This window comes from Scyliorhinus torazame, chromosome 12, assembly GCF_047496885.1.
Source record: "Scyliorhinus torazame isolate Kashiwa2021f chromosome 12, sScyTor2.1, whole genome shotgun sequence".
Taxonomy (NCBI): domain Eukaryota; kingdom Metazoa; phylum Chordata; class Chondrichthyes; order Carcharhiniformes; family Scyliorhinidae; genus Scyliorhinus; species Scyliorhinus torazame.
In genome coordinates this window covers 150,253,744-150,279,560 of record NC_092718.1, presented here as the reverse complement: position 1 = coordinate 150,279,560, position 25,817 = coordinate 150,253,744, and the positions used below count along the sequence as shown (strand labels likewise).

At 48.9% G+C, this 25,817-nt stretch overlaps 1 protein-coding gene across 10 annotated transcripts in view; it reads right to left on the bottom strand.

Moving 5' to 3' along the window:
- eif4h (eukaryotic translation initiation factor 4h) overlaps positions 1-25,817 on the bottom strand; it is a 255,384-nt gene that overhangs the window by 165,274 nt on the left and 64,293 nt on the right. For all 10 annotated transcript variants that reach the window (XM_072469176.1, XM_072469177.1, XM_072469184.1 and 7 more), the window contains one exon: positions 18,127-18,220. In XM_072469176.1, coding sequence (XP_072325277.1) covers positions 18,127-18,220 — 94 coding nt within the window. The remainder of the gene's footprint in view (positions 1-18,126; positions 18,221-25,817) is intronic.

Below are 25,817 nucleotides of genomic sequence, written 5' to 3'. Positions count from 1 at the left end.
GGGATTCTAGGGTTGCTGCTGCACTGTCCGAGGGGGAACTGAAAATGGAAGAGGTGGTCGGGGCGGTGGTTCCCCGCCTGGGGGACTGGAGGGTGTGGGAGGCGCGAGCACGGGACTGGCCTAAGATAAGAGATGGCTAGTCAGCGGGGGGGGGGGGTAACCCCCCAATCCGGCTGATCACATGGAATGTGAGAGGCCTAAATGGGCCGGTTAAGAGGGCCTGAGTGTTCGCGCACCTAAAGGGACTGAAGGCAGACGTGGCCATGCTTCAGGAGACACATCTGAAGGTGGCAGATCGGGTCAGGTTAAGGAAGGGATGGGTAGGACAGGTGTTCCATTCGGGGCTGGATGCGAAGAACAGAGGGGTGGCAATACTGGTGGGAAAGCGGGTGTCATTTGAGCCCAAGAACATAGGAGAGGACAAGGGAGGCCGATACGTGATGGTGAGTGATAGGTTGCAGGGGACGGAGGTGGTACTGGTGAATGTATATGCCCCAAACTGGGACGCTGCTGGATTCATGAAACGGATGTTGGGGCGCATTCCGGACCTGGAGGTAGGGAGTTTGATAATGGGTGGGGATTTTAACACGGTGCTGGACCCAGCATTAGATCATTCCAGATCTAGGACGGGGAGGAGGCCGGCTGCGGCCAAGGTACTTAGGGGGTTTATGGATCAGATGGGGGGAGTAGATCCGTGGAGATTTGCCAGTCCCTTGGCCAGAGAATTTTCTTTTTTCTCCCACGTACATAAGGCCTACTCCCGGATAGATTTTTTTGTTTTTGGGCAGGGCACTGATCCCGAAAGTGGAGGGAACCGAGTATTCGGCCATCACCATTTCAGACCATGCCCCGCATTGGGTGGAGCTGGAGCTGGGGGAGGTATTACTTGTTGTGGAGGTTGGATGTGGGACTGCTGGCAGACGAGGAAGTGTGCGGGAGTGTATTGAAAGATATCTGGAGGATAGCGACAACGGGGAGGTGCAGGTGGGAGTAGTATGGGAGGCGCTGAAGGTGGTGGGCAGGGGAGAGTTAATCTCCATCAGGGCTCACAGGGTGAAGAGCGAGGGCAGGGAAAGGGAGAGGGTAGTGGGTGAGATTTTAAGGGTGGACAGGAGCTATGCAGAGGCTCCGGATGAGGGACTACTCAGGGAGAGACGAAGTCTCCAGACGGAGTTCAACCTGTTGACCACAGGGAAGGCAGAGGCACAGTGGAGGAAGGCACACAGGGCGATATATGAATATGGGGAGAAGGCGAGCCGGATGCTGGCACACCAGCTCCGTAAGAGGATGGCAGCGAGGGAAATAGGTGGAGTCAAAGATGGCAGGGGAACTACGGTGCGGTGTGCTGGGAAAGTGAATGAGGCTTTTAAGGCCTTTTACAAGGAACTGTATAGGTCCCAGCCCCTAGGGGGAAAGGAGGTGATGCGGCGATTCTTGGATCAGTTGAGGTTCCCAAGGGTGGAGGTGCAGGAGGTGGCTGGTCTGGGGGCGCCAATTGAGGTGGAGGAGCTGGTTAAAGGACTGGGGAGCATGCAGGCAGGGAAGGCCCCGGGGCCGGATAGCTTCCCAGTGGAGTTCTACAGGAAGTATGTAGACCTGTTAGCCCCGTTGCTGGTAAGGACCTTCAATGAATCAAGGGAGCGGGGGGGACCCTGCCCCCGACAATGTCGGAAGCGACGATCTCTGTCATGATATTCAAACACACACATCATGATAGACACACCAACAGACAAATCAGAACACACAACACCACAACCAATGACAGAAAGATATAAAAGCACAGACACGACCCCCGGTGGTCAGTATTAGCTGCAGAGGAGAACCAGGACACATCTGTTACCAAACACACTCAGGGAGACAGCACGTGCAGAGTATCCAGAACGAACTGTATTATAAGAGTTATAATAAAATAGAGTTGTACCACATACAACTGTGTTGGCTCATCTGTGCACCAGAGCACCCAACACCACATGGTACAGGAGTGGATCGATACCTGCCGGCATACCTCAGTGTACACAGACAACCAACAGTGCCCAGGCAAAATGATAGAGCTCCCGGTTCCGCAGCCGCTCCAGTGCTACGGCGATCTCCGCGAAAACTGGCGGCGATTCCGGCAAATGTTCGAATTGTTCCTGGTGGCAGCTGAACTCCAAGACCTGGATGATAGCGAAAAAATTGAATTTCTCCTCACCATTGCCGGTGCAAGGGCAAGAGAAATATTCACAAGGTCCAGGTTCTTCAGGAGGCAGCAAAGGTACGATTACCAGGCAGTCCTGGACAAATTCTCCAAGTACTGTGAAGAAAACGCAATCCAATCGGCAAATAAAGGTAAGAAAAGCTGCAGTACTCACCTCGTGGCTGGGATCCCGGAGCCCGAATTCCCAGAAGCCAAAATCCCGGGCCTGAGAGAAGGCTGGGTCGAGGTCGGCGGCCATCTTGCTAAAGGTATCACGCTAGCACAGTTGCGCGAGCAGTGCGCAGAACCGGAAGTATCGTTTGCGCATGCGCGAGATGCTGCGCATGCGCAGTCAAGAAAACGGCCATCGGTAAAGGAACAGCGATCTGAGCATGCGCAGTCGCTTCCTACGTGCTACATACCGAGCGTCAGGATGTCAGAGGCCCCAGACTGCACCAATTTAAAAGGGAAATGTCCCAAATCCAATTTAAAAGGGAAACGTCCCAAATCAAAAAAACAAAAATCTGTTAAAGCTGCAAAACAACCTTCCCTCACCTGGAATGACAGCACAGTGCCGCAAATTGACCCAGGAGATGAATTTGACCTCCGAAGAACCCTCCGACAAGCAGTTACCTACGCACAAGCCGATGATTCCGACCTTGAATACTTCGATGACGATCTTTACAGTGTTTCCGGACCTCGCGAGCCCAATGATAGCTCCGTGGTCCTATATGACTATGACTCGGACGAACCTTTCGTGTTGCACATTGGCGGCCCCCACATTGAATCCGACGCAGATGCGGATTCATTTTTCGGATTTGAGGATCTTCAATCCAGCAGATGTGACGTTCCAACTTATCAGTACCGGATGATGCTGCAGCCTGACATTAACAGACAGGGAGCGGTGCAAGCACACGGAGAGTGCCCTGCTGCCACACAGAGCGTGGTCCACGTCCCGCTCAACGTTCCCGACTCTATGAAAGAAGACATGCAAGACTCCAGAGTGCAGTCCTCGCATGAACCAGAAGTGACTCCAGTGTCACAAGCTTCCACAGCAAGCTCGTGGACAGACTCCACAATTGCAGAAATGCAAGACTCCAGAGCGCAGTCCTTGCACGGACAAGAAGTGACTCCAGTGTCACAAGCCTCCACAGAGAGCTCGTGGACAGCCTCCACGATAGAGGCAACGCAAGACTCCAGAGCGCAGTCCTTGCACGAACAAGAAGTGACTCCAGTGTCACAAGCCTCCACAGAGAGCTCGTGGACAGCCTCCACGATAGAAGCAACGCAAGACTCCAGAGCGCAGTCCTTGCACGAACAAGAAGTGACTCCAGTGTCACAAGCCTCCACAGAGAGCTCGTGGACAGCCTCCACGATAGAAGCAATGCAAGACTCCAGAGCGCAGTCCTTGCACGAACAAGAAGTGACTCCAGTGTCACAAGCCTCCACAGAGAGCTCGTGGACGGACTCCACGATGGAAGGAACGCAAGACTCCAGAGCGCAGTCCTTGCAGGAACAAGACCATGAGGGTCTAGCAACCTCTCCTGACCAACCAGCGGCAGACGATGCAAGTCTGCCATGCTCACGTGAACAGCAAGAAGGCTATAACAGCCTACCATGCTCCACTACACAGCAGCATGAACATGACGGTCTCTCATGCTACAATGAAGGGCACAGCGCTGAAGACTGTTCAAGCCCAACTGAAGACAAGCCAAAGGAATCGCCTCGTCCAAGCCCGAAGAAAAAAGGTTTATGCGCTGACCTTCAGGATCATTATAGCCGAAGAGATTAATAATGCTGCACGGCCACAGAAGGATGCTGAGGATTTGCTAACGAAATTAATTGAATGTTATATTTGCACGAATGAAAAAACCAAGCACTGCACAAAGTACAACAAATGGTAAAGTAGAGACTTCGGCAACAGCATCACCTCCAACAGTCCAAGGTGAACCAGCGTGACCCCAAATCTCCACAGCTGAACCGGCTTGAGGACCAGCCCATTCTTGAGGCGGTCACCCATTAGACTGGACTTATAACGCTGTTCATACGTTCAAAAAGTCAAACACTTCTGTATTATAACCTGTTATTGTTTATTGTTCCAGATATCGTCTGACCAGACCAATGTTCAAGTTTTTTTTTTTTTTTTTCTCTCGCATCCAAGTTTTGTTATGGTACAACCTTGTTAGTGTGACGCACCCGACATCGCCCCATGTAAATAGTTACGTCATATACACACGCTGTACATAACACACACACACACTCTTCGATGCACTCACGCCACAATTATATTTATAACCACGTAGGCACATATCTTTGTAATAAGGGGGGATGTCATGATATTCAAACACACACATCATGATAGACACACCAACAGACAAATCAGAACACACAACACCACAACCAATGACAGAAAGATATAAAAGCACAGACACGACCCCCGGTGGTCAGTATTAGCTGCAGAGGAGAACCAGGACACATCTGTTACCAAACACACTCAGGGAGACAGCACGTGCAGAGTATCCAGAACGAACTGTATTATAAGAGTTATAATAAAATAGAGTTGTACCACATACAACTGTGTTGGCTCATCTGTGCAGCAGAGCACCCAACACCACAATCTCTTTGATCTTAAAGCGGGATAAGGACCCACTGCAATGTGGGTCATATAGACCGATCTCGCTCCTTAATGTAGATGCTAAATTGCTGGCAAAAATGTTGGCAATGAGGATTGAGGACTGTGTTCCGGGGGTGATTCACGAGGACCAGACGGGATTCGTAAAGGGTAGGCAGTTAAACACCAATGTGCGAAGGCTCTTAAATGTGATAATGATGCCATCGGTGGAGGGAGAAGCGGAGATAGTGACAGCCATGGACGCGGAGAAAGCCTTTGATCGGGTAGAGTGGGAGTATCTCTGGGAAGTGTTGAGGAGGTTTGGGTTCGGAGGAGGGTTTATTAGTTAGGTTAAGCTCCTGTCTGAAGCCCCGGTGGCGAGTGTGGTAACGAACCGGCGAAGGTCGGAGTACACTGGGCTAAATCACTGGCTTTTAAAGCAGACCAAGGCAGGCCAGCAGCACGGTTCAATTCCCGTACCAGCCTCCCCGAACAGGCGCCGGAATGTGGCGACTAGGGGCTTTTCACAGTAACTTCATTGAAGCCTACTCGTGACAATAAGCAACTTTCATTTTCATTTTCATTTCATTTTCATTTCCGGCTGTATCGAGGCACGAGGCAGGGGTGCCCCCTGTCCCCTCTGCTGTTCGCATTAGCAATTGAACCTTTGGCCATGGCGTTACGGGAGTCGGGGAAATGGAAGGGGTTGGTTCGAGGGGGAGAGGAACATCGAGTGTCGCTGTATGCAGACGACCTGTTGCTGTATGTGACGGATCCAGTGGAGAGGATGGTTGAGGTAATGCAGATCCTACGGCAGTTTGGAGATTTTTCAGGCTATAAGCTCAATGTGGGAAAGAGTGAGCTCTTTGTGATCCATCCGGGGGACCAGGGAAGAGGGATAGAGGACCTACCGTTGAGGAGGGCGGAAAGAAGCTTTCGATATTTGGGGATTCAGGTAGCTAGGAGTTGGGGGGCACTGCATAAACTCAATTTGATGCGATTGGTGAAACAGATGGAGGAGGATTTTAAAAGGTGGGACATGTTGCCACTCTCGCTGGCGGGTAGGGTACAGTCGGTTAAAATAGTGGTCCTCCCGAGATTTCTTTTTGTATTCCAATGCCTCCCAATTGTGATTACTAAGGCCTTTTTTTAAAGAGGGTAAGCAGGAGCATTACGGGATTTGTGTGGGCGAGCAAGACCCCGCGGGTAAGGAGGGGGTTCTTCGAGCGTAGCAGAGATAGAGGAGGGTTGGCATTGCCGAATCTGGGTGGTTATTATTGGGCAGCCAACGTGGCAATGATCCGTAAGTGGGTGATGGAGGGAGAGGGGGCGGCGTGGAAGAGGTTGGAGATGGCGTCCTGCAAAGGAACGAGCCTGGGGGCGCTGGTGACGGCACCGCTGCCGCTCTCGCCGACAAGGTACACCACGAGTCCGGTGGTGGCGGCAACGCTAAAGACCTGGGGGCAGTGGAGATGGCACAGGGGTGCGACGGGAGCCTCGGTGTGGTCCCCGATCAGAGACAACCATCGGTTTGTCCCAGGAAGGATGGACGGGGGATTTCAGAGCTGGCATCGGGTAGGGATTAGAAGAATGGGGGACCTGTTCATTGACGGGACGTTTGCGAGTTTAGGGGCGCTAGAGGAGAAGTTTGGGCTACCCCCGGGAAACCCTTTCAGGTACATGCAAGTGAGGGCGTTTGTGAGGCGGCAGGTGAGGGAATTTCCGCTACTCGCGGCACAGGGGATTCAAGATAGGGTGATCTCGGGCTTTTGGGTCGGGGAGGGCAAGGTGGCGGCGATATACGAGGAGATGAAAGAAGTGGGGGAGGTTTTGGTAGAGGAGCTGAAGGGTAAATGGGAGGAGGAGTTGGGGGAGGAGATTGAGGAGGGGCTATGGGCTGATGCCCTAAGTAGGGTTAATTCCTCTTCCGCGTGTGCCAGGCTTAGCCTGATACAATTTAAGGTGGTTCATAGAGCGCATATGACGGGAGCGAGGCTGAGTAGGTTCTTTGGGGTGGAGGGCAGATGTGGGAGGTTCTCAGGAAGTCCGGCGAACCATGTCCATATGTTTTGGTCATGCCCGGCACTGGAGGGGTTCTGGAGGGGAGTTGTGGGAACAGTATCTAAGGTGGTGAAAGTCCGGATCAAGCCAAGCTGGGGGCTAGCACTATTTGGAGTAGTGGACGAGCTGGGAGTGCAGGAGGCGAAAGAGGCTGGCATTCTGTCCTTTGCGTCCCTAGTAGCCCAGCGAAGATCTTGCTAATGTGGAAGGAGGCGAAGCCCCCCAGCGTGGAGGCCTGGATAAATGATATGGCTGGGTTTATCAAGTTGGAAAGGATAAAGTTTGCCTTGAGAGGGTCTGCGCAGGGGTTCTACAGGCGTTGGCAACCGTTCCTAGACCATCTCGCGGAGCGTTAGATGAAGGTCGGACAGCAGCAGCAGCAACCCGATGGGGGGGGAGGGGGGGGTGACATCGTTCGTGGGGCGGGGGGGGGGGGGGGGGAGAGGGGGGTTCCTGTGGGGGGCATGTGAGCAAGAAAGCACATGAATGATCCGGAAACTGACAGGTACGGGAAGAATCCAATGTACAAAGTTCTGTATTTTATTGACTTGCCATGTTCATGTCTTGCCATGCAAGTTATTTTTCTTTTCTTTGTTACGGGGGGGGGGGGGGGGTTTGTTTGTAAGGTGGAAAATATTGTTATTGAAAAATTCTTAATAAAAATATATATTTTTTAAAATGAAGTACACCTATCGCTATGGGTGTTGGCGGGGAAATCGAACAGGATGCTGTGGAGGGCTTTAATGACGGTGGCAGCCATCATGTCAGGACAGGGGATGGCAAAAGGCTCTGGAGTACTCCGGGAGTACTCATCAATCACGCTTAAGAAATATGTGTTGCGGTCGATGGAGGGACGGGGCCCTTTGAAATCCTCACTGAAGCCTTCACCAGGTGCGCTTTCTCTGGCCTGTAGAAGTGCGGTTTGCACTCCGCGCAGATTTGGCAGTTTCTGGTTGTGGCCCTGACCTCCTCGATGGAGTAGGACAGATTGCGTGGCAGAGGTTGTCGTGGAGGGTCCGGAGTCAGTCTACTTGTACACTGCGACAAGTGCCACGGGACAGGGCATCAGGAGGCTCGTTGAGCTTCCCGGGACGATACAAGATCTCGTAATTATAGGTGGAGAGCTCGATCCTCCACCGTAAGATCTTATCATTCTTAATTTTGCCCCGCTGTGCATTGTCAAACATGAAGGCTACCGACCATTGGTCAGTGAGGCGAGTGAATCTCCTGCCAGCCAGGTAATGCCTCCAATGCCGCACAGCTTCGACGATGGCTTGGGCCTCCTTCTCGATGGAGGAATGGCGGATTTCTGAGGCGTGGAGGGTGCGTGAAAAGGCCACGGGTCTGCCCGCCTGATTGAGGGTGGCAGCCAGAGCTACGTCTGATGCATCGCCCTCGACCTGGAAGGGGAGGGACTCATCAATTGCGTACATCGTCGCCCTGGCGATGTCTGCTTTGATGCGGCTGAAAGCCTGGCGGGCCTCTACCGATAGGGGAAAAACCGTGGACTGGATTAGTGGGTGGGCCTTGTCCGCATAATTGGGGACCCACTGGGCGTAATAAGAAAAGAAGTTTCAGGGCCTTGGGGCAGTGGAGGAGGGGAAACTCCATGAGGGGGCGCATGCATTCGGGATCTGGGCCTATGACTCCATCATGCACTACGTTGCCGAGGATGGCTAGGCGATCAGTGCTAAACACGCATTTGTCCTTGTTATAGGTTAAGTTAAGGATTTTTGCAGTGTGGAGGAATTTGCGGAGGTTGGTGTCGTGGTCCTGCTGGTCGTGGCCGCAGATGGTGACATTGTCAAGGTACGGGAACGTGGCCCGCAGACCGTACCAGTCAACCAGTCGGTCCATCTCCCGTTGGAAGACCGAGACCCCATTTGTGACACCAAAGGGAACCCTTAGAAAGTGGTAGAGCCGCCGATCTGCTTCGAATGCAGTGTACCTGCGATCGTCCGGGCGAATTGGGAGCTGATGGTAGGCTAATTTAAGGTCTACTGTGGAGAAAACCTTGTATTGCGCTATCTGGTTGACCATTTTAGATATGTGGGGGAGCGGGTACGCGTCGAGCTTTGTATACCTGTTGATGGTCTGACTGTAGGTTATGACCATCCTATCTTTCTCCCCGGTCTTTACAACCACCTCTTGAGCTCTCCAGAGGCTGTTGCTGGCCTCGATAATGCCTTCCTTTAGTAACCATTGGACTTCCGACCTAATGAAGGTTCAGTCCTGGGCACTGTACCGTCTGCTCCTAGTGGCGACGGGTTTGCAATCAGGGGTAAGGTTTGCAAACAGGGAAGGCGGGTCGACCTTGAGGGTCGCGAGGCCGCAGACAGCGAGGGGGGGTATGGGGCCGCCGAATTTGAATGTTAAACTTTGCAGGTTACACTGGAAGTCCAGTCCCAGGAGTGTGGCAGCGCAGAGATGGGGGAGGATGTAGAGTCGGAAGTTATTGAATTCCACACCCTGGACCGTGAGGCTGGCAATGCAGTACCCCCGGATCTCCACAGAGTGGGACCCAGAGGCCAGGGAGATCTTTTGTTTAACCGTGTGTACAGCGAGGGAGCAGTATCTTACCATATTGGGATGGATGAAGCTCTCCGTGCTCCCAGAGTCGTTCAAGCAGGATGTCTTGTGCCCATTGATGAGTACCGACGTCATAGCGGTTGAAAGCGTTCGGGGCCGAGACTGGTCCAGTGTCACTGAGGCAAGTTGTGGCAGAAGCTGAGAGATCTTGTCGGGCGATACACGGCCACCCGAGTCGGGATCCTGAGACGTCATCCAAGATGGCTGCCCCCATGAATCGCACATGGCCGGCTGGGAGATCTCATCAGGCGATATATGGCCAACCGAGTCAGAGTCCTGAGATGTCACCCAAGGTGACTGCCCCCATGAATCGCACATGGCGTGTGAGGAGAGGAATGGCAGCTGGCCCGGTTTGCCTGTGGAGACAGCGGCGGCCGACCGGGCCTGGCATACTGCCACGAGGTGCCGCTTCGCAGCCCTTGCAGATTGCAGATCGGGCCAGGCAGCGTTGCTGGGGGTGTTTGTTTTGCCATCAAAACTAGCATCGCCCCCCCCCCCCCCGGGTTTCCTGGCTGCCGCACTGCACAAGCTTGTGGGAAATTTAGGGGTGCTTTGGAATCGGCCGCGGGTGGGGTCCACCCTGTCCATGCGGGTACCGCGCGGTCGGGAATGTAGGGCTGGGCATTGCGGGAGGCTACATCTAGGGAGTGCGCAAGTTTCCGTGCCCCTTTAAGCCCTAGCGTGTTGTTTTCCAGCAGTCGCTGGCGGATTTTAGAGGACAGCATGCCCGCAACAAAAGCATCCCGTATTAAGAGTTTGTGTGGTCATTGGCTGAGACTTGTGGACAGTTACAGTTTCTACCTAACAATAACAATGCGCGGCAAAAATCGTCCAGTGATTCCCCTGGGATCTGCCGTCTGGTAGCTAAAAGATGCCGAGCATATACCTGATCACACTGCGGATGCAGTGCTCTTTTAACAAAGTCATTGTGTCCTCGAAACCGTCCGCATCTTCGATAAGTGTGTAGATTTCTGGGCTCACCCTTGAGTGGAGGACTTGCATTTTCTGTTCCTCTGTGGGGGTAGTCGGGGCCGTCCTGATGTACCCGTTGAAACATGCCAGCCAATGTTAAAAGTTGCTGCTGCATTTGCCGCGTGGGGGTTGATTTGTAGACACTCTGGCTTGATGCGGAGAGCAGCCATTCTTCAATTTTGTTCATTAAATTGATGCACGATCAATCACTACAGAAGCGAGATTGCAGTCCAATTGAAGGCTTTAATGAACAAGTAGTTACCCCAGCAGCTCTGGTACAAAATGACTGCTGTGGGTGAAACACAGACTCTTATGCTCCACCTGCTGGGCGGAACCAGCAGGCAGGTTCCACCACTCATACTACAGTATAAGGTACATCCCACCTAGGTACCGCGATACCCCTAATATAGCCTACACAGGCCATACCTAGCCTGAGTTACATTATCCCATTCAAACTTAAACTTGTTAATGGGAATAAATAGGACACCCCTGTTTAGCAGGTGTGATTCACTCAAGATAAATTGTCCTCAGGGTCACTCTCATCTGACCAGCCATTAGCCCATTACAGAGTCTGATGGCCTCTTTGTCTACAATTAGAGGTTACGTGCAAATCATAGCTCTTCAGGAGTGGGCAATTGAAAGCCCAGATAGCGATGATGAGTTCAAGCCTGGACTTCAGGACAGAATCATTGTTTAAGGGGCCAAGCAGAGCTCAGAGAGAGACAAAGAATCCTGTTTGAACAGTTCGGGGCAGAAGGATTTGGAAAGCCACTGGGAAAGGTGATGAAAAGTTGGCACAGAGCCAGGTTTTCGAAAAGGGGTCAGAAGGAGCTGCACTAAGAGCAGGAATATGTTCTATAAATGCAAATATCATTTTTGCCTGCCTGCATAAGTGGAGTTGAGAGCTGTATTTTCATCTTTTGTGCTGTTTATTGGGAAATCATATGTCAAGGTTAAGCTGTCCTTGTTTGGTTTGCAGTTTGAAAGTTTAAATAATGTTTTTTCTTTGTTTTAATAAACCAAGCCCTATTTCTTATGCAATCACTCCTGGAGTGAATCGATCTTTTTTTTATAAATCTAGAGTATACAATTTCTTTTTCTAATATAAGGCAATTTAGCCTGGCCAATCCACCTAGCCTGCACATCTTTGAGTTGTGAGGGTGAGAACCACGTATATACGGGGAATGTGCAAACTCCACACGGACAGTGACCTGGGGATGGGATTGAAGCCGGGTCTTCAGCACGAATCGATCTTTCTGCACAGTCTTAAGAATCAAATAAAGCTGTGGTTCTGGTTCAGCATCTTAGCCACTTGTTGGGATATGACCAGGCGTCCGTAACAAAATTGAGGGCTCGTTGCTGGGATTCTTACCTATAATTCCTTGTTTGGCTTGGGTTATCAAACCTAAAGACAGTGAGTGTGTATGGAAGACAGCATTCTTGAATAGTGAGTGACTGGAGATTGCTCTTACATTTGCAAAAAATTTCCTGGGTCTGGAGAAAATTACTCAGGATGATTTAGAAGGGGAACCTAAAACAAAGCTTTTGAGTTTAGCAGAGAAACTGCAGTTAGCCTTGCCTAAAGAGGCAAAGAAGGCAGAGATAGTACAAACCATAGCTTAACATTTAAAATTGCAGTGACACAGCCCAAGCCATTAGAATTAGCTCGAATCCAATTACAAATGAAATTGGAAATGCAGCTAATACTGAAAGAAATGGAGATGGAAATAAGGAGATCAGAAAAAGAAAAGTAGGGAGAAGAAAAAGAAAAAGAAAAATAGAGGGCTTTTCAAAGGGAAATGGAATGGAATAAGATTTAGGTGGAAAGGGATAGAGTAGTAAAGGAATAGAAAGAGAGAGATTAAAAAACTGGCACTGCAAGGAGAACAATGACTTAAAGTGTTGGAGGCAAAGGCAGGAGCTAAGGAAGGTCCAGAGGAAGAGGAAATGCTCCCTAGTCAAATGTTCAGGAGGGATATGTTTAAATATATGCAAGCCATGCCAAGATTAGATGAGAAGGACATTGAAGCTCATTTCATTTGCGAAAGTAGCTAAATAATTGAATTGGCAAAGACCATGTGGATGGTGTTGATTCAAACAAAGTTGGAGGTAAAGCTGGTGAAGTGTTTGCATCACTATCAGAGAGGGTATCTGGGGATTATGGTGTGCTGAAGAAAGCCATCTTAAGTGCCTATGAACTATTGCCAGAAAGCTACAGACAGAAGTTTTGAATCTAAGAAAAGAACCAGGTCAGAGCTATATAGAATTCGAAAGAATTAAACAAGCTAATTCTGATTGGTGGACAATAGCACCAAAAGTAAACCAAACATATGAAGCTCTTCAGGACATAATTATTTTGGAGGGATTTAAAGATTCACTTCCCGCAGTAGCGAGAACTCATGTGAAAGAACAAAGGGTTAAAACAGCTAGACAGGTCCCAGAAATGGTTGACGATTTTGAATTGGTTCATAAAGCGAAGTCTGGTGTTCGACACAAGTTTCAATCGGCAAAGGATGGAAACTGCGGAAATGAGAAATTCACAGGTGGTCAATGCAGAGGAGGTGTAGTTGGTGAAGTTAAGGAGAGTGTGCATCAAAGTAAAAAAGAAACCAATGACAGTGGTAGAGATGAAGTGTTTTCATTGTAATAAAGTTGGATATGTGAAGTTGCAGTGTTGGTGGTTTAAGAAAAATAATGGGAAGACAGATTGGGTGAAACAGGATAAGCCAGTGGGTTTATTAAAGTGGCAGGAAACAATTGTCCCAGTGGAAGAGGTGCCACAGAGTATGCAATCTGTTCAGAGGCTGGTGGATAAGCAGATACCAGAACTTGAGGAAGAGAACTTGAAGAGTGCCGATAGAGAGGCTGAAGTTCAATTCATGTTTGATCAGATGGTTAGTCGAGGCCAAAAGTAGGTGGTGGATGAATGTCAGGAACCATAGTTGATCAGATGGGTGCTAAGAAACCACAGCAGGTTGTGGATGAAGTTGATGTCTTTAGTTCAAGCAAGTTGTTTGAATTAAAACAAAAAGATTCAGAAATAAAGCAGCTATATCAGAAAGCATATACGGAAATTGCTGAATGTGTACCAGAATGTTATTACATTAGAAAAAATGTATTAATGAGAAAATGGAGACCTTTACATATTCAAGTAGATGGGAAATGGGCAGAGGTTCATCAAGTGGTATTGCCGGTGGGTTATATAAAGGAAGATTTGCACATCGCGCATGGGATTCCAGTAGGGGTTATTTTGAGATGAGGAAATCCCAAGCAAAAATACAAAGACATTTTCATTGGCCTAGACTGCATAAGGATCTAGTTGATTTTTGCCATACATGTCGCACATGTCAGGTAATAGGGAAAACTCTGGCGGAAACATGCCATACTTATCCTTTTGCTCACAGGAATATGCCGGTCCTGAATTCCTATCAACCGACATTTGAAAGCCTCCCTCGCCCCCAATCTAGATTCTTCAGTTCCTGCCGAATATTGTTATAATTAGCCTTCCCCCAATTTAGCACTTTCATCTGAGGACTACTCTTATCTTTATCCAACAGTACTTTAAAACTTACTGAATTATAAAAAACCAAAATAAAATCTAGGCCACCAACTCAGGTCAGTACCTATGGAATGCTGTATTGCTGGAGATGGTGTTTTTATATCATAGATTATCATAGAATTTACAGTGCAGAAGGAGGCCATTCGACCCATCGAGTCTGCACCGGCTCTTGGAAAGAGCACCCTACCCAAGGTCAACACCTCCACCCTATCCCCATAATCCAGTAACCCCACCCAACACTAAGGGCAATTTATCATGGCCAATCCACCTAACGTGCACATCTTTGGACTGTGGGAGGAAACCGGAGCACCCGGAGGAAACCCATGTTTCCCATGTATATGGGATTATACATCCAGATTATAACTGACTTTTGAGAGCAGAGTTCCCCAAGTATCCTGGTCAACAATCCTCCCTTAACCAAGCAAAATACAGTCAATCGCCTAATTTACTATTTGTAAAACCTTACTTGCATGTCAGCAACCATGTTTGCATACAAAACAATAGTGCAGGTTTTTTAAATTGCGAGTTGCGACCTGCGGTGTTGTGTGCGGGTGTTGGGAGGGTCGAGGAGCGATCGCTCGCAGCGTTCCCGATCGTGAGAGAAGCGCCCAACATCGTGACCAGCTTTTAAATTGAGAATCCCAGCCATAAACGGCTTTTAAATAGAACGCGCAGTCTTTCAGCCAGAAGCGACAGCAGAGAGCAGGTCACATGCCCAGCACATACACTGACCTGTACATCCATGCTTTTGGCACAAAATCACACAGAAGAGATTTCTCCATTTTCCAGCTGTGAGCAAGCAAGGCAACAGGACTAAGAAGAACTGAGATGGACCATTTTAAACAAAGAAAAAACTGAAATCGGGAACAAAGCAGTGTAAAGATGATTTCTTGAGGTATGGCTTTGTTAATTGTGCCAATGTAAATCAGGATGCAAAGCCCATAACTGGGATTCTCCAATCCTGCGGCCAAGTTATGACGCCGGCGTGAAAAGCGGCGCCAACCACTCCGGCATCAACAGTCCACGATATTGAGGATTGCTCCCCTTTCTAAGGGGCTAGGTCGGCGCCGGAGTGGTCCCCGCAGCTCCAGCCAGTGTGGAACGGCCGGCGCGAATTCAAGCATGCACGCTATGGCCGGCGTGATTCTGCACATGCATGTGGGTTCCCGTCTCCGCGCTGGCCCCCCGGGCAATATGGCGGAGCTCTACAGGGGCCCAGCGCGGAGCAACATAGGCATCCACGGAACCAGCTCGCCCGCCGCCGATCGGTAGGCCTCGATCGTGGGCCAGGCCACTGTGGGGGACCTCCACAGGGCTGGATCCCCCCAGCACCCACTCCAGGACGGCCCCCGCAGACACACCTTCCCGGTTCCGCCGTGTGGGACCTCAGTAACCCTCGCCAGTGGGACTCGGCCGGACTTGGCGGCCACTCGGCCCGTTGGAGCCTGGAGAATCGTCAGGGGGGCTGCTTTTAAGGCCCCCGACCAGCGCAGCGGCAATCACGTGGCTGCCTGAGAATCTGCGCCGGAGGATAGGTAAGCCGGCGTTGGGGGGGCGGGGCGCAATTCTCGCGACCCCCTGGGGATTCTCCGACCCGGTGCGGGGTCGGAGAATCCCGGCCCAAGTGTGTTAAACGCAGGGTAATACTGGAAAATGGAAGTGTAAAACCCTCAAAACTTCAAAGGCATTTGAAAACTAAACATGGCGAGTTCGAGGATAAACCTCTTGATTTTTTCTCAAAGGATACAGCGAGAAGTTAAATCTTCAGCTGAAGTCCTTAGCAGAAATATAACATTGATTGACAAAGCAAGTGAGACTGTGAGGATCAGGCAGGCTCACCTATTGCATTAAAGGTAAGTGAAAATGATTTGTTTGTTTTATATGTCGCAAAGATCGGCTGGCATGGGTCGCGAAAGTCGGCCGGTTGGTAAAAGCGGGTCCCGGGGAAAAAAGTTTGAAAAACACTGCAATGGTGAATAGTGAATACTTCAAAGTAGGTCAGTAGTTTTGATGTCCTGAAAATGTGATTTGGCATCACAGAAATGTAAGACTTTCTTATTTCTTTCCAATTAAATTTGTTGTGAGCATTTGGTCAGGAACTCAGTCATATAAAAAATAAGTCTTTGAAATGTTCCACCAAGGCATATCTGTCAATATCTATCAATTCCGCTTTTTCAACAATCATGAATACATAACTACTCATTTATCAGGCTAAGATGCATAGTGTGCGATACTCTGGAATGATTTCTAAGTGTTGTAGCGAGCGGGAATTGCCGTGAGCTTCCCGGCGCTCGGTCCAGCGAGGCCGACAATGCTTTTCAATGTTAATTGGTCCACTAAAAGAAGGCTCGCCAGCCAATTCGGCGGCACCGTGCTCGTCATCTCCTGTTAACAAGGTCGAGCAACACTTAAGCTGCACTTGCTCAGCAGCCTCAGACAGCTCGCAACAATGGCGCCGAAACCAGCCCCAAGATTCAGGGACACTGACCTAGGGAGGCTTCTAGAAGCCGTGGAGGCCAGGAGGGATGTCCTGTCCCCGAGGGTCCTGGAGGGTCAGCCATAGGGCAGCCAGTGCTGCCTGGGACAAGATGGCGGCGGCTATGCGTGCTGGCAGTATGACCAGAAGGACTGGCCTCCAGTGTCAAAAAATGTCAAAGACCTACACAGGGCAGCACAAGTGAGTGGACACCAACGCCCTCCCCGCACACGCCTCCCCGCCTCCATGAGACTTGTCTGCCCTCACGGGAGCATCCATCCCCCAACTCTCCATGCGATTCCCACTATGAACCACTCGTGTGGCTAACTATGCCCTCTCTGTGTCTCCTCCTATAATCGCCAGGAGAGGGCTCAGGCTGACAGTGGCGTGCCAGACCTAAGAATCCTCACCACCTTCGAGGAGCGTGCCCTGGTGGTGACTGGTGTGGCCGAGGACAAAACGGTCACACATGTGGAGGCTGGCGGACACCGCCGAGGTGAGGAACCACCGGGCTCTACCCTTGGGATCTGTCAAACATGAGTTGTTATTGCCTTACTGACTGACCTATCCCTCCCACTGACCACGTGTCCATTCTCCCACAGGTCCTCCAGCCAACGGCGCTGGTCCATCCCGGGCGGTACCCTCTCCAGCTTCCCAGGAGACCACCTCAGGATGGTCCTTGGAGCTCCGAAGATGCCACCGTAATCATCGTGGCACAGTTGATAACCCCACTCCCCACCAGCGCAGATACATGCAAAAGAAATTTGGTAAAATGTAGATGTTTAAAAACACAAAAAAATGTGTTATAACATATGACAATATCTGTTTGCTTTGAGACAGGTTAGGTCAGGTTACAGGTTTAATAAGGACACAGGGAGTCCACACCGAGTAAAATAAAGAACTTTGATTTATTTACAATTAAGGTATATACACTTCCCAGTAGACCTCTACCATGTCGCTCTCTGGTCAGTGCCTTACTCGCCGATATTTTAATACATTGCTAAATGGAGTTCCCCCAAACTTCAGCGGGGGAGCTCCTACTCCGCGAGAACCACAGGGAAGATAATCATTCCCACCCCATAAGTGCTGTGCAGGGATAGAGCGGAGGGTTGGTCCTAGGTAGGGTGCTCATTCGGAGGGTCAGTGTAGACTCAATGGGCCGAATGGCTTCTTTCTGCACTGAAGGGATTCTATGACACATATAACATGGGAAATAATGTGAACATTTCCATGCTGACAACCCCACTGATGAGATAAGCACATTTTTGATTTTGATTTTTTTAAAATTTAGAGTACCCAATTATTTTTTTCCCCAATTAAGGGGCAATTTAGTAAGGCCAATTCACCTAACCCTGCACAGCTTTTTGGTTGTGGGGGTGAGACGCACGTAGACATGGGGAAAATGTGCAAACTCCACTCCTGGGGCTGGGACCAAACCCGGGTCCTCAGCGGCGTGAGGCAGCAGTGCCAATCACTGCGCCACCATGCCGCCCCTAAGCCCATTTTTATATCAGATCATCACTGCTGCTTCCGCTAAAATCAACTTAAATTAAAAATTAAAGTAAAACCACTTTACACTGTCACATTACAAAATAGTTACGTTCATATTGCAGTACAGCAGCATGGAGAAACACAAGGAACCTCAGAATTTATTAACTTATAGGAGGGAACAAGTTTCTCACCTCCTCTGTCTTCCGATCTCCTGAAGCCAAAACCACCCTTCTCTTGCTTTCTACCTTCTGCTATGTCAACCCGAAGAGATCGATCACCAAGAAGCTGTGGGAAAAGAGTGAATATATTTCTTCTGCGACATCTACCTTTGCTTTTGTACCTCCTAATTAGTTTAATCAGAGTCAAGTTACTTCCATCAGGTAAGCTTGCATTAGAATGAATGCTCTTCTCCAGTTGTTTTGGTCCACTGTCCATTTGCCCAAGCTTTTCGTCTTCATTCTTTCATGGGATGTGGGCATCGCTTTGACAAAGAGTCATTGGACTCGAAGCGTTAGCTCTTTTCTCTCCCTATAGATGCTACCAGACCTGCTGAGATTTTCCAGTATTTTCTTTCTTTTCAGATTGCAGCATCTGCAGTACATGCTTTTATCCCTTTTTACACCATAAGGGCCAAATCTGAATCTCATTCTTTGTCAAAACTCGCTTAGGTTTTTGATAGTCTGGAAAGAGGACTCTCCTAGAAAGGAAATGCTGGAAAGGACATATTTTCCCTCCATACAAAAGCAAGTCACAGAGGTTTTATCCCAATATATTGACCTGAATTAGCTCTGTAGTTTTTCATCATGTACAGTATTATGGGCGGCACGGTAGCACAGTGGTTAGCACTGTTGCTTCACAGCGCCATGGTCCCAGGTTCGATTCCTGGCTTGGGTCACTGTCTGTGCGGAATCTGCACGTTCTCCCTGGGTCTGCTTGGGTTTCCTGCAGGTGCTCCATTTCCTCCCACAAGTTACAAAACACGTGCTGTTAGGTAATTTGGACATTCTGAATTCTCTCTCTGTGTATCCGAACAGGCGCTGGAATGTGGCGACTATGGGCTTTTCACAGTGACTTCATTGCAGTGTTAATGTAAGCCTACTGTGACAATAAAGATTATTATTATTTTCCTTTGCTCCTTCAGGGATATTCTTTTTTTTTTTAATTTAGAGTACCCAATTCATTTTTTCCAATTAAGGGGCAATTTAGAGTGGCCAATCCACCTAGCCTGCACATCTTTGGATTGTGGGGGTGAAACCCACGCAGACCTTCAGGGATATTCTAATCCTTCCTGGTACTGTTAATATTCTATAACCTGAACCATGTCACTCTGGGAAGGATAAGAAAGAAGTAAACTGCTGGAAAGTATCAAAAGTCCAGTGAGCAGGAAAGTAGCAAATGGAATTCAACCCAGATAAGTCTGAGGTAATGTATTTGGGGAGAGCAAACTTGACAAGGAAATTGTTACAACCTCCTCAGGAGCCAAACCTTATATTGTATACGATTCCCCTCCTACACTTTGGAGTGTGAACTTCCCAGGTGATTGGGGGTGGGTGGAGCCTCCCCCTAATATTGAGGAACCTCACAAGATATAAACCCCGACCTGAGGACAAGTCAGGGAGGATGACCCTGCGGGGTGAGGAGTAGTATACTAATTGTAGTATTGTGAGTAGGGTAAATAAACCTACTTGTTATCCTGCCTACCTGATATCGTATAAAGTCCTTGGGCGTGATTCTCCCCTACCCGGCAGGGCGGGGGGTCCCGGTGCCGAGGAGTGGCGTGAACTACTCCGGCGTTGGGCCGCCCCAAAGGTGCGGAATCCTCCGCACGTTCAGGGGCTAGGCTGGCACCGGACTGGTTTGCGCCGGCCGGTGCGGAAGGTGCTTGATGCCACGTCAACCGGCGGCGAAGGGTCTCCGCTGGCCAACGCGAGTTGGCGCATGCGCGGGAGCGCCAGCGTGTGCTGGCGTCATCCCAGCGCATGCGTAGGGGGTGTTCATCTCCGCGTCGGCCATCGGGGAGGACCACAATGGCCGACGCGGAACAATAGAGTTCCCCCACGGCACAGGCTCGCCCGCGGATCTGTGGGCCCCGATTGCCGTCCAGGTCACCGTGGGGGCACCCGGAGGCCGCTCGCGCAGCCAGGTCCTGTCGGCAAATACCTGGTGTAACATACGCCGGCGGGACTGGCTGAAAACGGGCGGCTGTTCGGCCCATCGCGGGCCGGAGAATCACCGCCGCTGCCATTCCCGCCCCCGACGAAAAACCGGCGCCGGAGAATTCGGCAGCCGGCGGGGTGGGATTCACGCTGCCCCCCAGCGATTCTCCGATACGGCGGGGGGTTGGAGAATCCCGCCCCTTACCTTTGGCTGTCACAGGAATACACAATAAATGGTAGGGTACTGAGAAGTTAGAGGAACAGAATATATATCTGTAAATCTGTGAAGTTAACAGGACAGGTAGTTACAGGTACAAGCTAAGAAGACACACCTTATACTTTCCTATATCAGTCACAGAATAGAATATTCGAGCAAATAGGATTAGCTAAAGCTATATAAACACTAGTTCGACCACAGTTAGAGTACTGCATGCTGTTCTGGTCACTGCATCACATGAATGATATGGTTACTCTAGGGAGGGTAGAGAGGATATTTACAAGGATATGGCCAAGAGTGGAGAATTTTATCCATGAGGATTGGATAAAAGAAAGTTTTCTTTAGAATGGAAGAGGCTGAGGGGAGGTTTAATTGAACTGTATAAAATCTTGAGCGGTCTAGATAGAGTGGATAGGAAAGAGGTCAATAACCAGAGAGCATATATTTAAAATAATTGGATGTGATGGAATTTGAGGAGAATTGTTTTCACCAAGAGCATGGTTGGACTCTGAAACTCGCTGCTTGAAAGAGTGATAGAGGCATAAACTCTCATTTAATTTTAAAAATACTTGGATATGTATTTGAAGTGCTGAAACTTACATGGGAATGGACCAAGAGCTGGAAAGTAGGATGAAGCTGGATAGCTCTTTCTCTGCTGGCACAAATATGATGGGCTGAATGGCCTCCTTCTGTGGCATAAATTTTCTATTTATCTGAATCACACTTGAATTCTCACATTACCTTGTTTCAGTAATATGTGGTACAAGAGCAGTGAAACAAGTCGGTGCACATCAGTTTGAGAGTGGGGAGCAGCACACTACGCATGACACTAATCATTCAGTACACTTTCAATTTACTTTGGGCATCACCAATATATCCCATGGACTGAACTTTTTATATTGTTTTTCCTGCCAAAGTTACAGTTCCAAAGTTCCCACTTTGTTTTAATGTTCATTCACACACAAAAAAATAAATTACCTTCAAACCTTCAAAAAATTTCAGTACAGTCAGTCCTGGGGTCTTTGCAATGCTAGATGTGGTGGGGGAAGTGGAGGGGAGGAGGGAATTATAGCCATATCAAGCTCTAACACATCCATAAATATCAACAGCGACACTTCAGCATTTTGGGCGGTGTACCTTGTTCCTTAGCCGAGCCCCTTCTTTCAGAAGGAATCAATGTGCAATGAGCCCCTTGATTGCTAGACCCAATTTTTAAAAGAAAGCTACATACAGTAGGTTTATTTGTTATCTTCACACAGACTTTCTTTGCTCTTGAGGGAATAGTGGTTAAGTGTTGGAAGGGTTAGCAGGCTGATTGTCAATTTGTTTGAACAGTGTTATGAATGCTCCCTTAATGGCAAATAAAACAGGAGTGAGACGTGAACCAAAGGCTTCTAGCTCAGAAACAGAAGCGCTACCTGCTGAGCCACAAGACATCTTCACAAAAAAGGCGAGTTGAAGAAGTTATGAATTAATTAATTTTTAAAAATCTGTTTATTATGTAAGAGACCTCGGGAGGGATTCTCCGGTCCCTCAGCTGCATGTTTGTTGGGACCATGCCGTTCATGGTGGCGGGATTCTCTACTCCCGCCGCTTGTCAATGGGATTTCCCATTGAAGCCGCTCCATGCTCCATGGCTGTGCTGCCGGCGGAAAAAGAGAACCCAACAGCCGGAGAATTCCGGCCCACACTTTCCATTCCTACATTTATACAGAAATGTAGGAATGGAATCAAAAATATTTTGATTGGCCTGATTCATTCCCATTCTCCTCCTGGCTGGCATTTATATAGGTAGCTGAATGCTGGTTCATTATTTTTGGTTGGTAATTTTCATTCCACGCTCACTGATGCATTCCCAAATTCTTGTGATTTGTTGCTCTTTTTTACACAGTGTTTCAGCCAGTTAACACATCTCTTTTGAAGCAAGCACATTACAGCCATTATTCTGGGGTGGAAGGTGTGGCGTACGCAGGAATAGTGATTTCGGACCACGTTTGCACTTTTGAGACGCAAGACTTCATTCGGGTCAGGCGCAGAGGCCAGGCTGGAGGTTGGATTTGTGGCTTCTGGCTGACAAGGAGTTCTATGGGAAGGTGACGGTGGCGATTAAGAATTATGTAGAGCTCAATCAGAATGGGGAGGTATCGGCAGCCATGTTTTGGGAGGCCAGGAAGGCAGTGGTTCAGGGGGAAATTATTTTGTTCAAGGCATTAGGATTGGATGTGGAGGGAGGGGCATCAGCGACTATTGGACGATATAGTGAAGGTATATAGGAAATATTCTGTGGCCCCGAAGAGGTATTCTCTGGCTGAAAGAAACAAGCTGCAGGGGCAGTTTGATCGGTTGACAACAGGTAGGGTGATGGGTCAGCTACGGCGGGCGAGGGAGGGTGCAGTATGACTATGGGGAGAAGGTGAGTCACATGATAGCCTACCAGCTGGGGCAGCAGGCAGCGTCGATGGAAATTCTTCAGGTGAGGGTGGAAGAGGGGATGTGGTGTCGGATTCAGGGAGGATAAATGAGGTGTCCAAGACCTTTTATGATATGAGGGGCTGTATAGGGCCGGCCCAAGTGGCAGGGGGTGCTGGTGTGAGTCCGTTTTTGGATAGGCTGGATATCCCAGAGCTGGAAAAGGGGAAGAAGCAGGCGCTGGTAGAGCCATTGGGCCTAAAGGAGATGATGGAATGTATTGGTGTGACGCAGTCAGGGAAGGCGCTGCGGCTGAATGGCTTTCCGGCGGAATTTTATAAGCAGTTCATGATGGAGTTGGCGCCCCACCTTTTGGGCATGTTTAGTGAAGCGGTGGAAAAGGGGGATCTGCCAGCTACATTGGCGCAGGTGGCAATTTCGCTGATTCCGATTCCGAAAAAGGAGTCCGGGTCCTGTAGACCAATCTCGCTGCTAAACACAGGAGTGGGCAATCAGCCAAGATAATGAGAATAGATTCAAGTCTGGCCACCAGACTCAGGGAGAACCTTTGTTTGAGGGGGTTGGCGGATCTTCGAGAAAGAGAGAGACAGGAAATGCTGTTTTGAACAGTTACAGCAGAAGGCTGCGGAAAGCGAGCAGGGAAGTCATGAAAGTTGGAAGTCAAGGCAGGCTTTGGAGAAGGGTTCAGAATGAATGTCCATACCAGAAGGAAGGTTTTTTATTTTTTTTAAATCAATTTAGACTACCCAATTCTTCTTTTTCCAATTAAGGGGTAATTTAGCGTGGTCAATCTACCCACCCTGCACATTTCTTTGGGTTGTGGGGATGAGACTCACTCAGACACTGGGAGAATGTGCAAATGCCCCACAGACAGTGACCCGGGGCCGGGATCGGGTCCAGAACGGCAACGTGGAACTAATTCATAGTGGTGTATGTGTTTTTTTCTGGTATAACATGAGGAACCATGTTCAATCCAGTGAAGAACAGTCGAGTCTTTGTGTGAACAATTAATAAAGAATACTTATTAACTTAAAAGAAAGACAAACACACACACGACAAGAAGGACTATAATGCGCTACGATACTTAAGTACACTGATGACGGAATTTTAATTAATTAATTAATGACTGAATTGAATCCCAGAAACTATAACTTGGTCCCCAATTCCCTACATTTACCTGAACACTGAGATGCCCTTTTCCCAAACAACACCCAAGTGTAAGTAACTTCATGAGCTAAATCCAGCAATTAATTACCACAACCAGGTTAAGAACAATAAAAGGACAAAGTTAAGTGGCCAAGTCTGGGAAATAGTCTTCTGGTTCAGCAAAGGGGGAAAAAAATAACTGTTTCTTTCAGGACACTATGGGCACGATCCACCGGGAAAATGTCCAAATCTGGTTTCGGGCACGTTTGGTGGAGTTTTTCTCAGCAGCTGCAGTGCCGAGATTGACACTGCTATTCATCGGCACTGAGCCGTTTTTTGGGGCCTTAGGGAGTTTCTCCCGATTGAGCCCACACTTAGGAAATCTTCCTGAACTGGGGAGCTGAGCTCGTCAGCAGGACTGGCCCCTCACATATCGGGGCGCCTTTTGAAAGGCTGCCCCAATCTCTGCATGCTCCCTTCAGCCCCCCCCCAACCTTTCTTCTGCCGTCTCACACCACCTCACCCCTCATTTCATGGGCATGGCTCCCCTAGGCCTCAACACTTGGCAGCGCCAGCCTGGCACCTGGGCAGTGCTAGCCTAGGTGGCGCTGTCAGGATGCCAGGCTGGCACTGCCAGGATGCCCAGGTGCTAGACGTGCCCTGTCCCCGACCACCGGGTGGGGCTTTAATGTCCTGTGGGACCCCATAGGTGCCATCACCCCTGGTACACTCCTGTGGAAAACAGTGCTAAACGACACCCAGTTGAGGCCTCGCATGTGCATCTGTTGACCCCCGACTGAATATGGCATCCGGATATTTAAATGAGCCTAATAGATCATTTAGTATCTTTTTTTAAATAAATTTAGAGTACCCAATTATTTTTCCAATTAAGGGACAATTTTAGCATGGTCAATTAATCTACCCTGCACATCTTTTTGGGTTATGGGGGTGAGACCCATGCGGACGCGGGGAGAATGTGCAAACTCCACATGGACAGTGACCAGGAGCCAGGATTGAACTGTGAGGCAGCAGTGCTAACCACTGCACCGCCGTGCTGCCCCTCAAGTATCTTTATCAGGATCATGCCCTATGTCTGTAATTTATACAGTTCTGATACCAACTGTCTCTCTCCCTCTTTCTTAGTTAGGGTTCTATAGTTTTATTATTTCTTTCTCTTTGATGTCATTCACCTTGTGGAGTTGGCTTTTGGCAGGTACATGTCCATTTCCTTATCTCTCTGCTTTGAAGTTATCACTTTTATAGCCCCATTGTTTTCTCTAATCACATACATAATATACTTGTTTTCCACTGATAGGTGAATTTGCATCTCGTCCGTCTCTAATCAACTCCCTGTATTACTTTGTTTTTTCTTCTTTGATTCTAATTTCCCCTTTCTGAACAAAAGTAATAATATTTTTATAAAGTATATTAAAATACAGATTTTCATGTGAAGTATTCTATGTTGATCTATAATGATACCATGCTGCTTTTTTGCAGTTTCTTTGGCATCTGGAGTCATCTTAATTTTCAAATGTTAAAATAGGGTACGTTGGAAAGTTGCCCACTTTCTTCCCGTAAACTTGTACTCTTCCTTTTCAGATAAGAATCTTATTCCCTTTCAAATCCCAATTGAACCTGCCTCTGTGGTGATATGCCTGGCCTGTAAGCAATATCATAGATGGATGGTGTGCAACCTCCAACCAGCAGGTGGCGGTGCAGACACACGATGCGGTCGCAAGACTGTGATCATGTGACCAGGGTTTCCCATATAAAGGGAGACACATCCGGCCATCATCAGATGGTTGTAGGAGATGGTAGTAAGACATACAGGTGAACAGTCGTGCTAGGCGTAGTTCCAGAGGTGTACAAACAAATTCCATAATAACATGCTCTGCAACAGATTGCTATCTTACCTCAAATGATTCAATAAAGA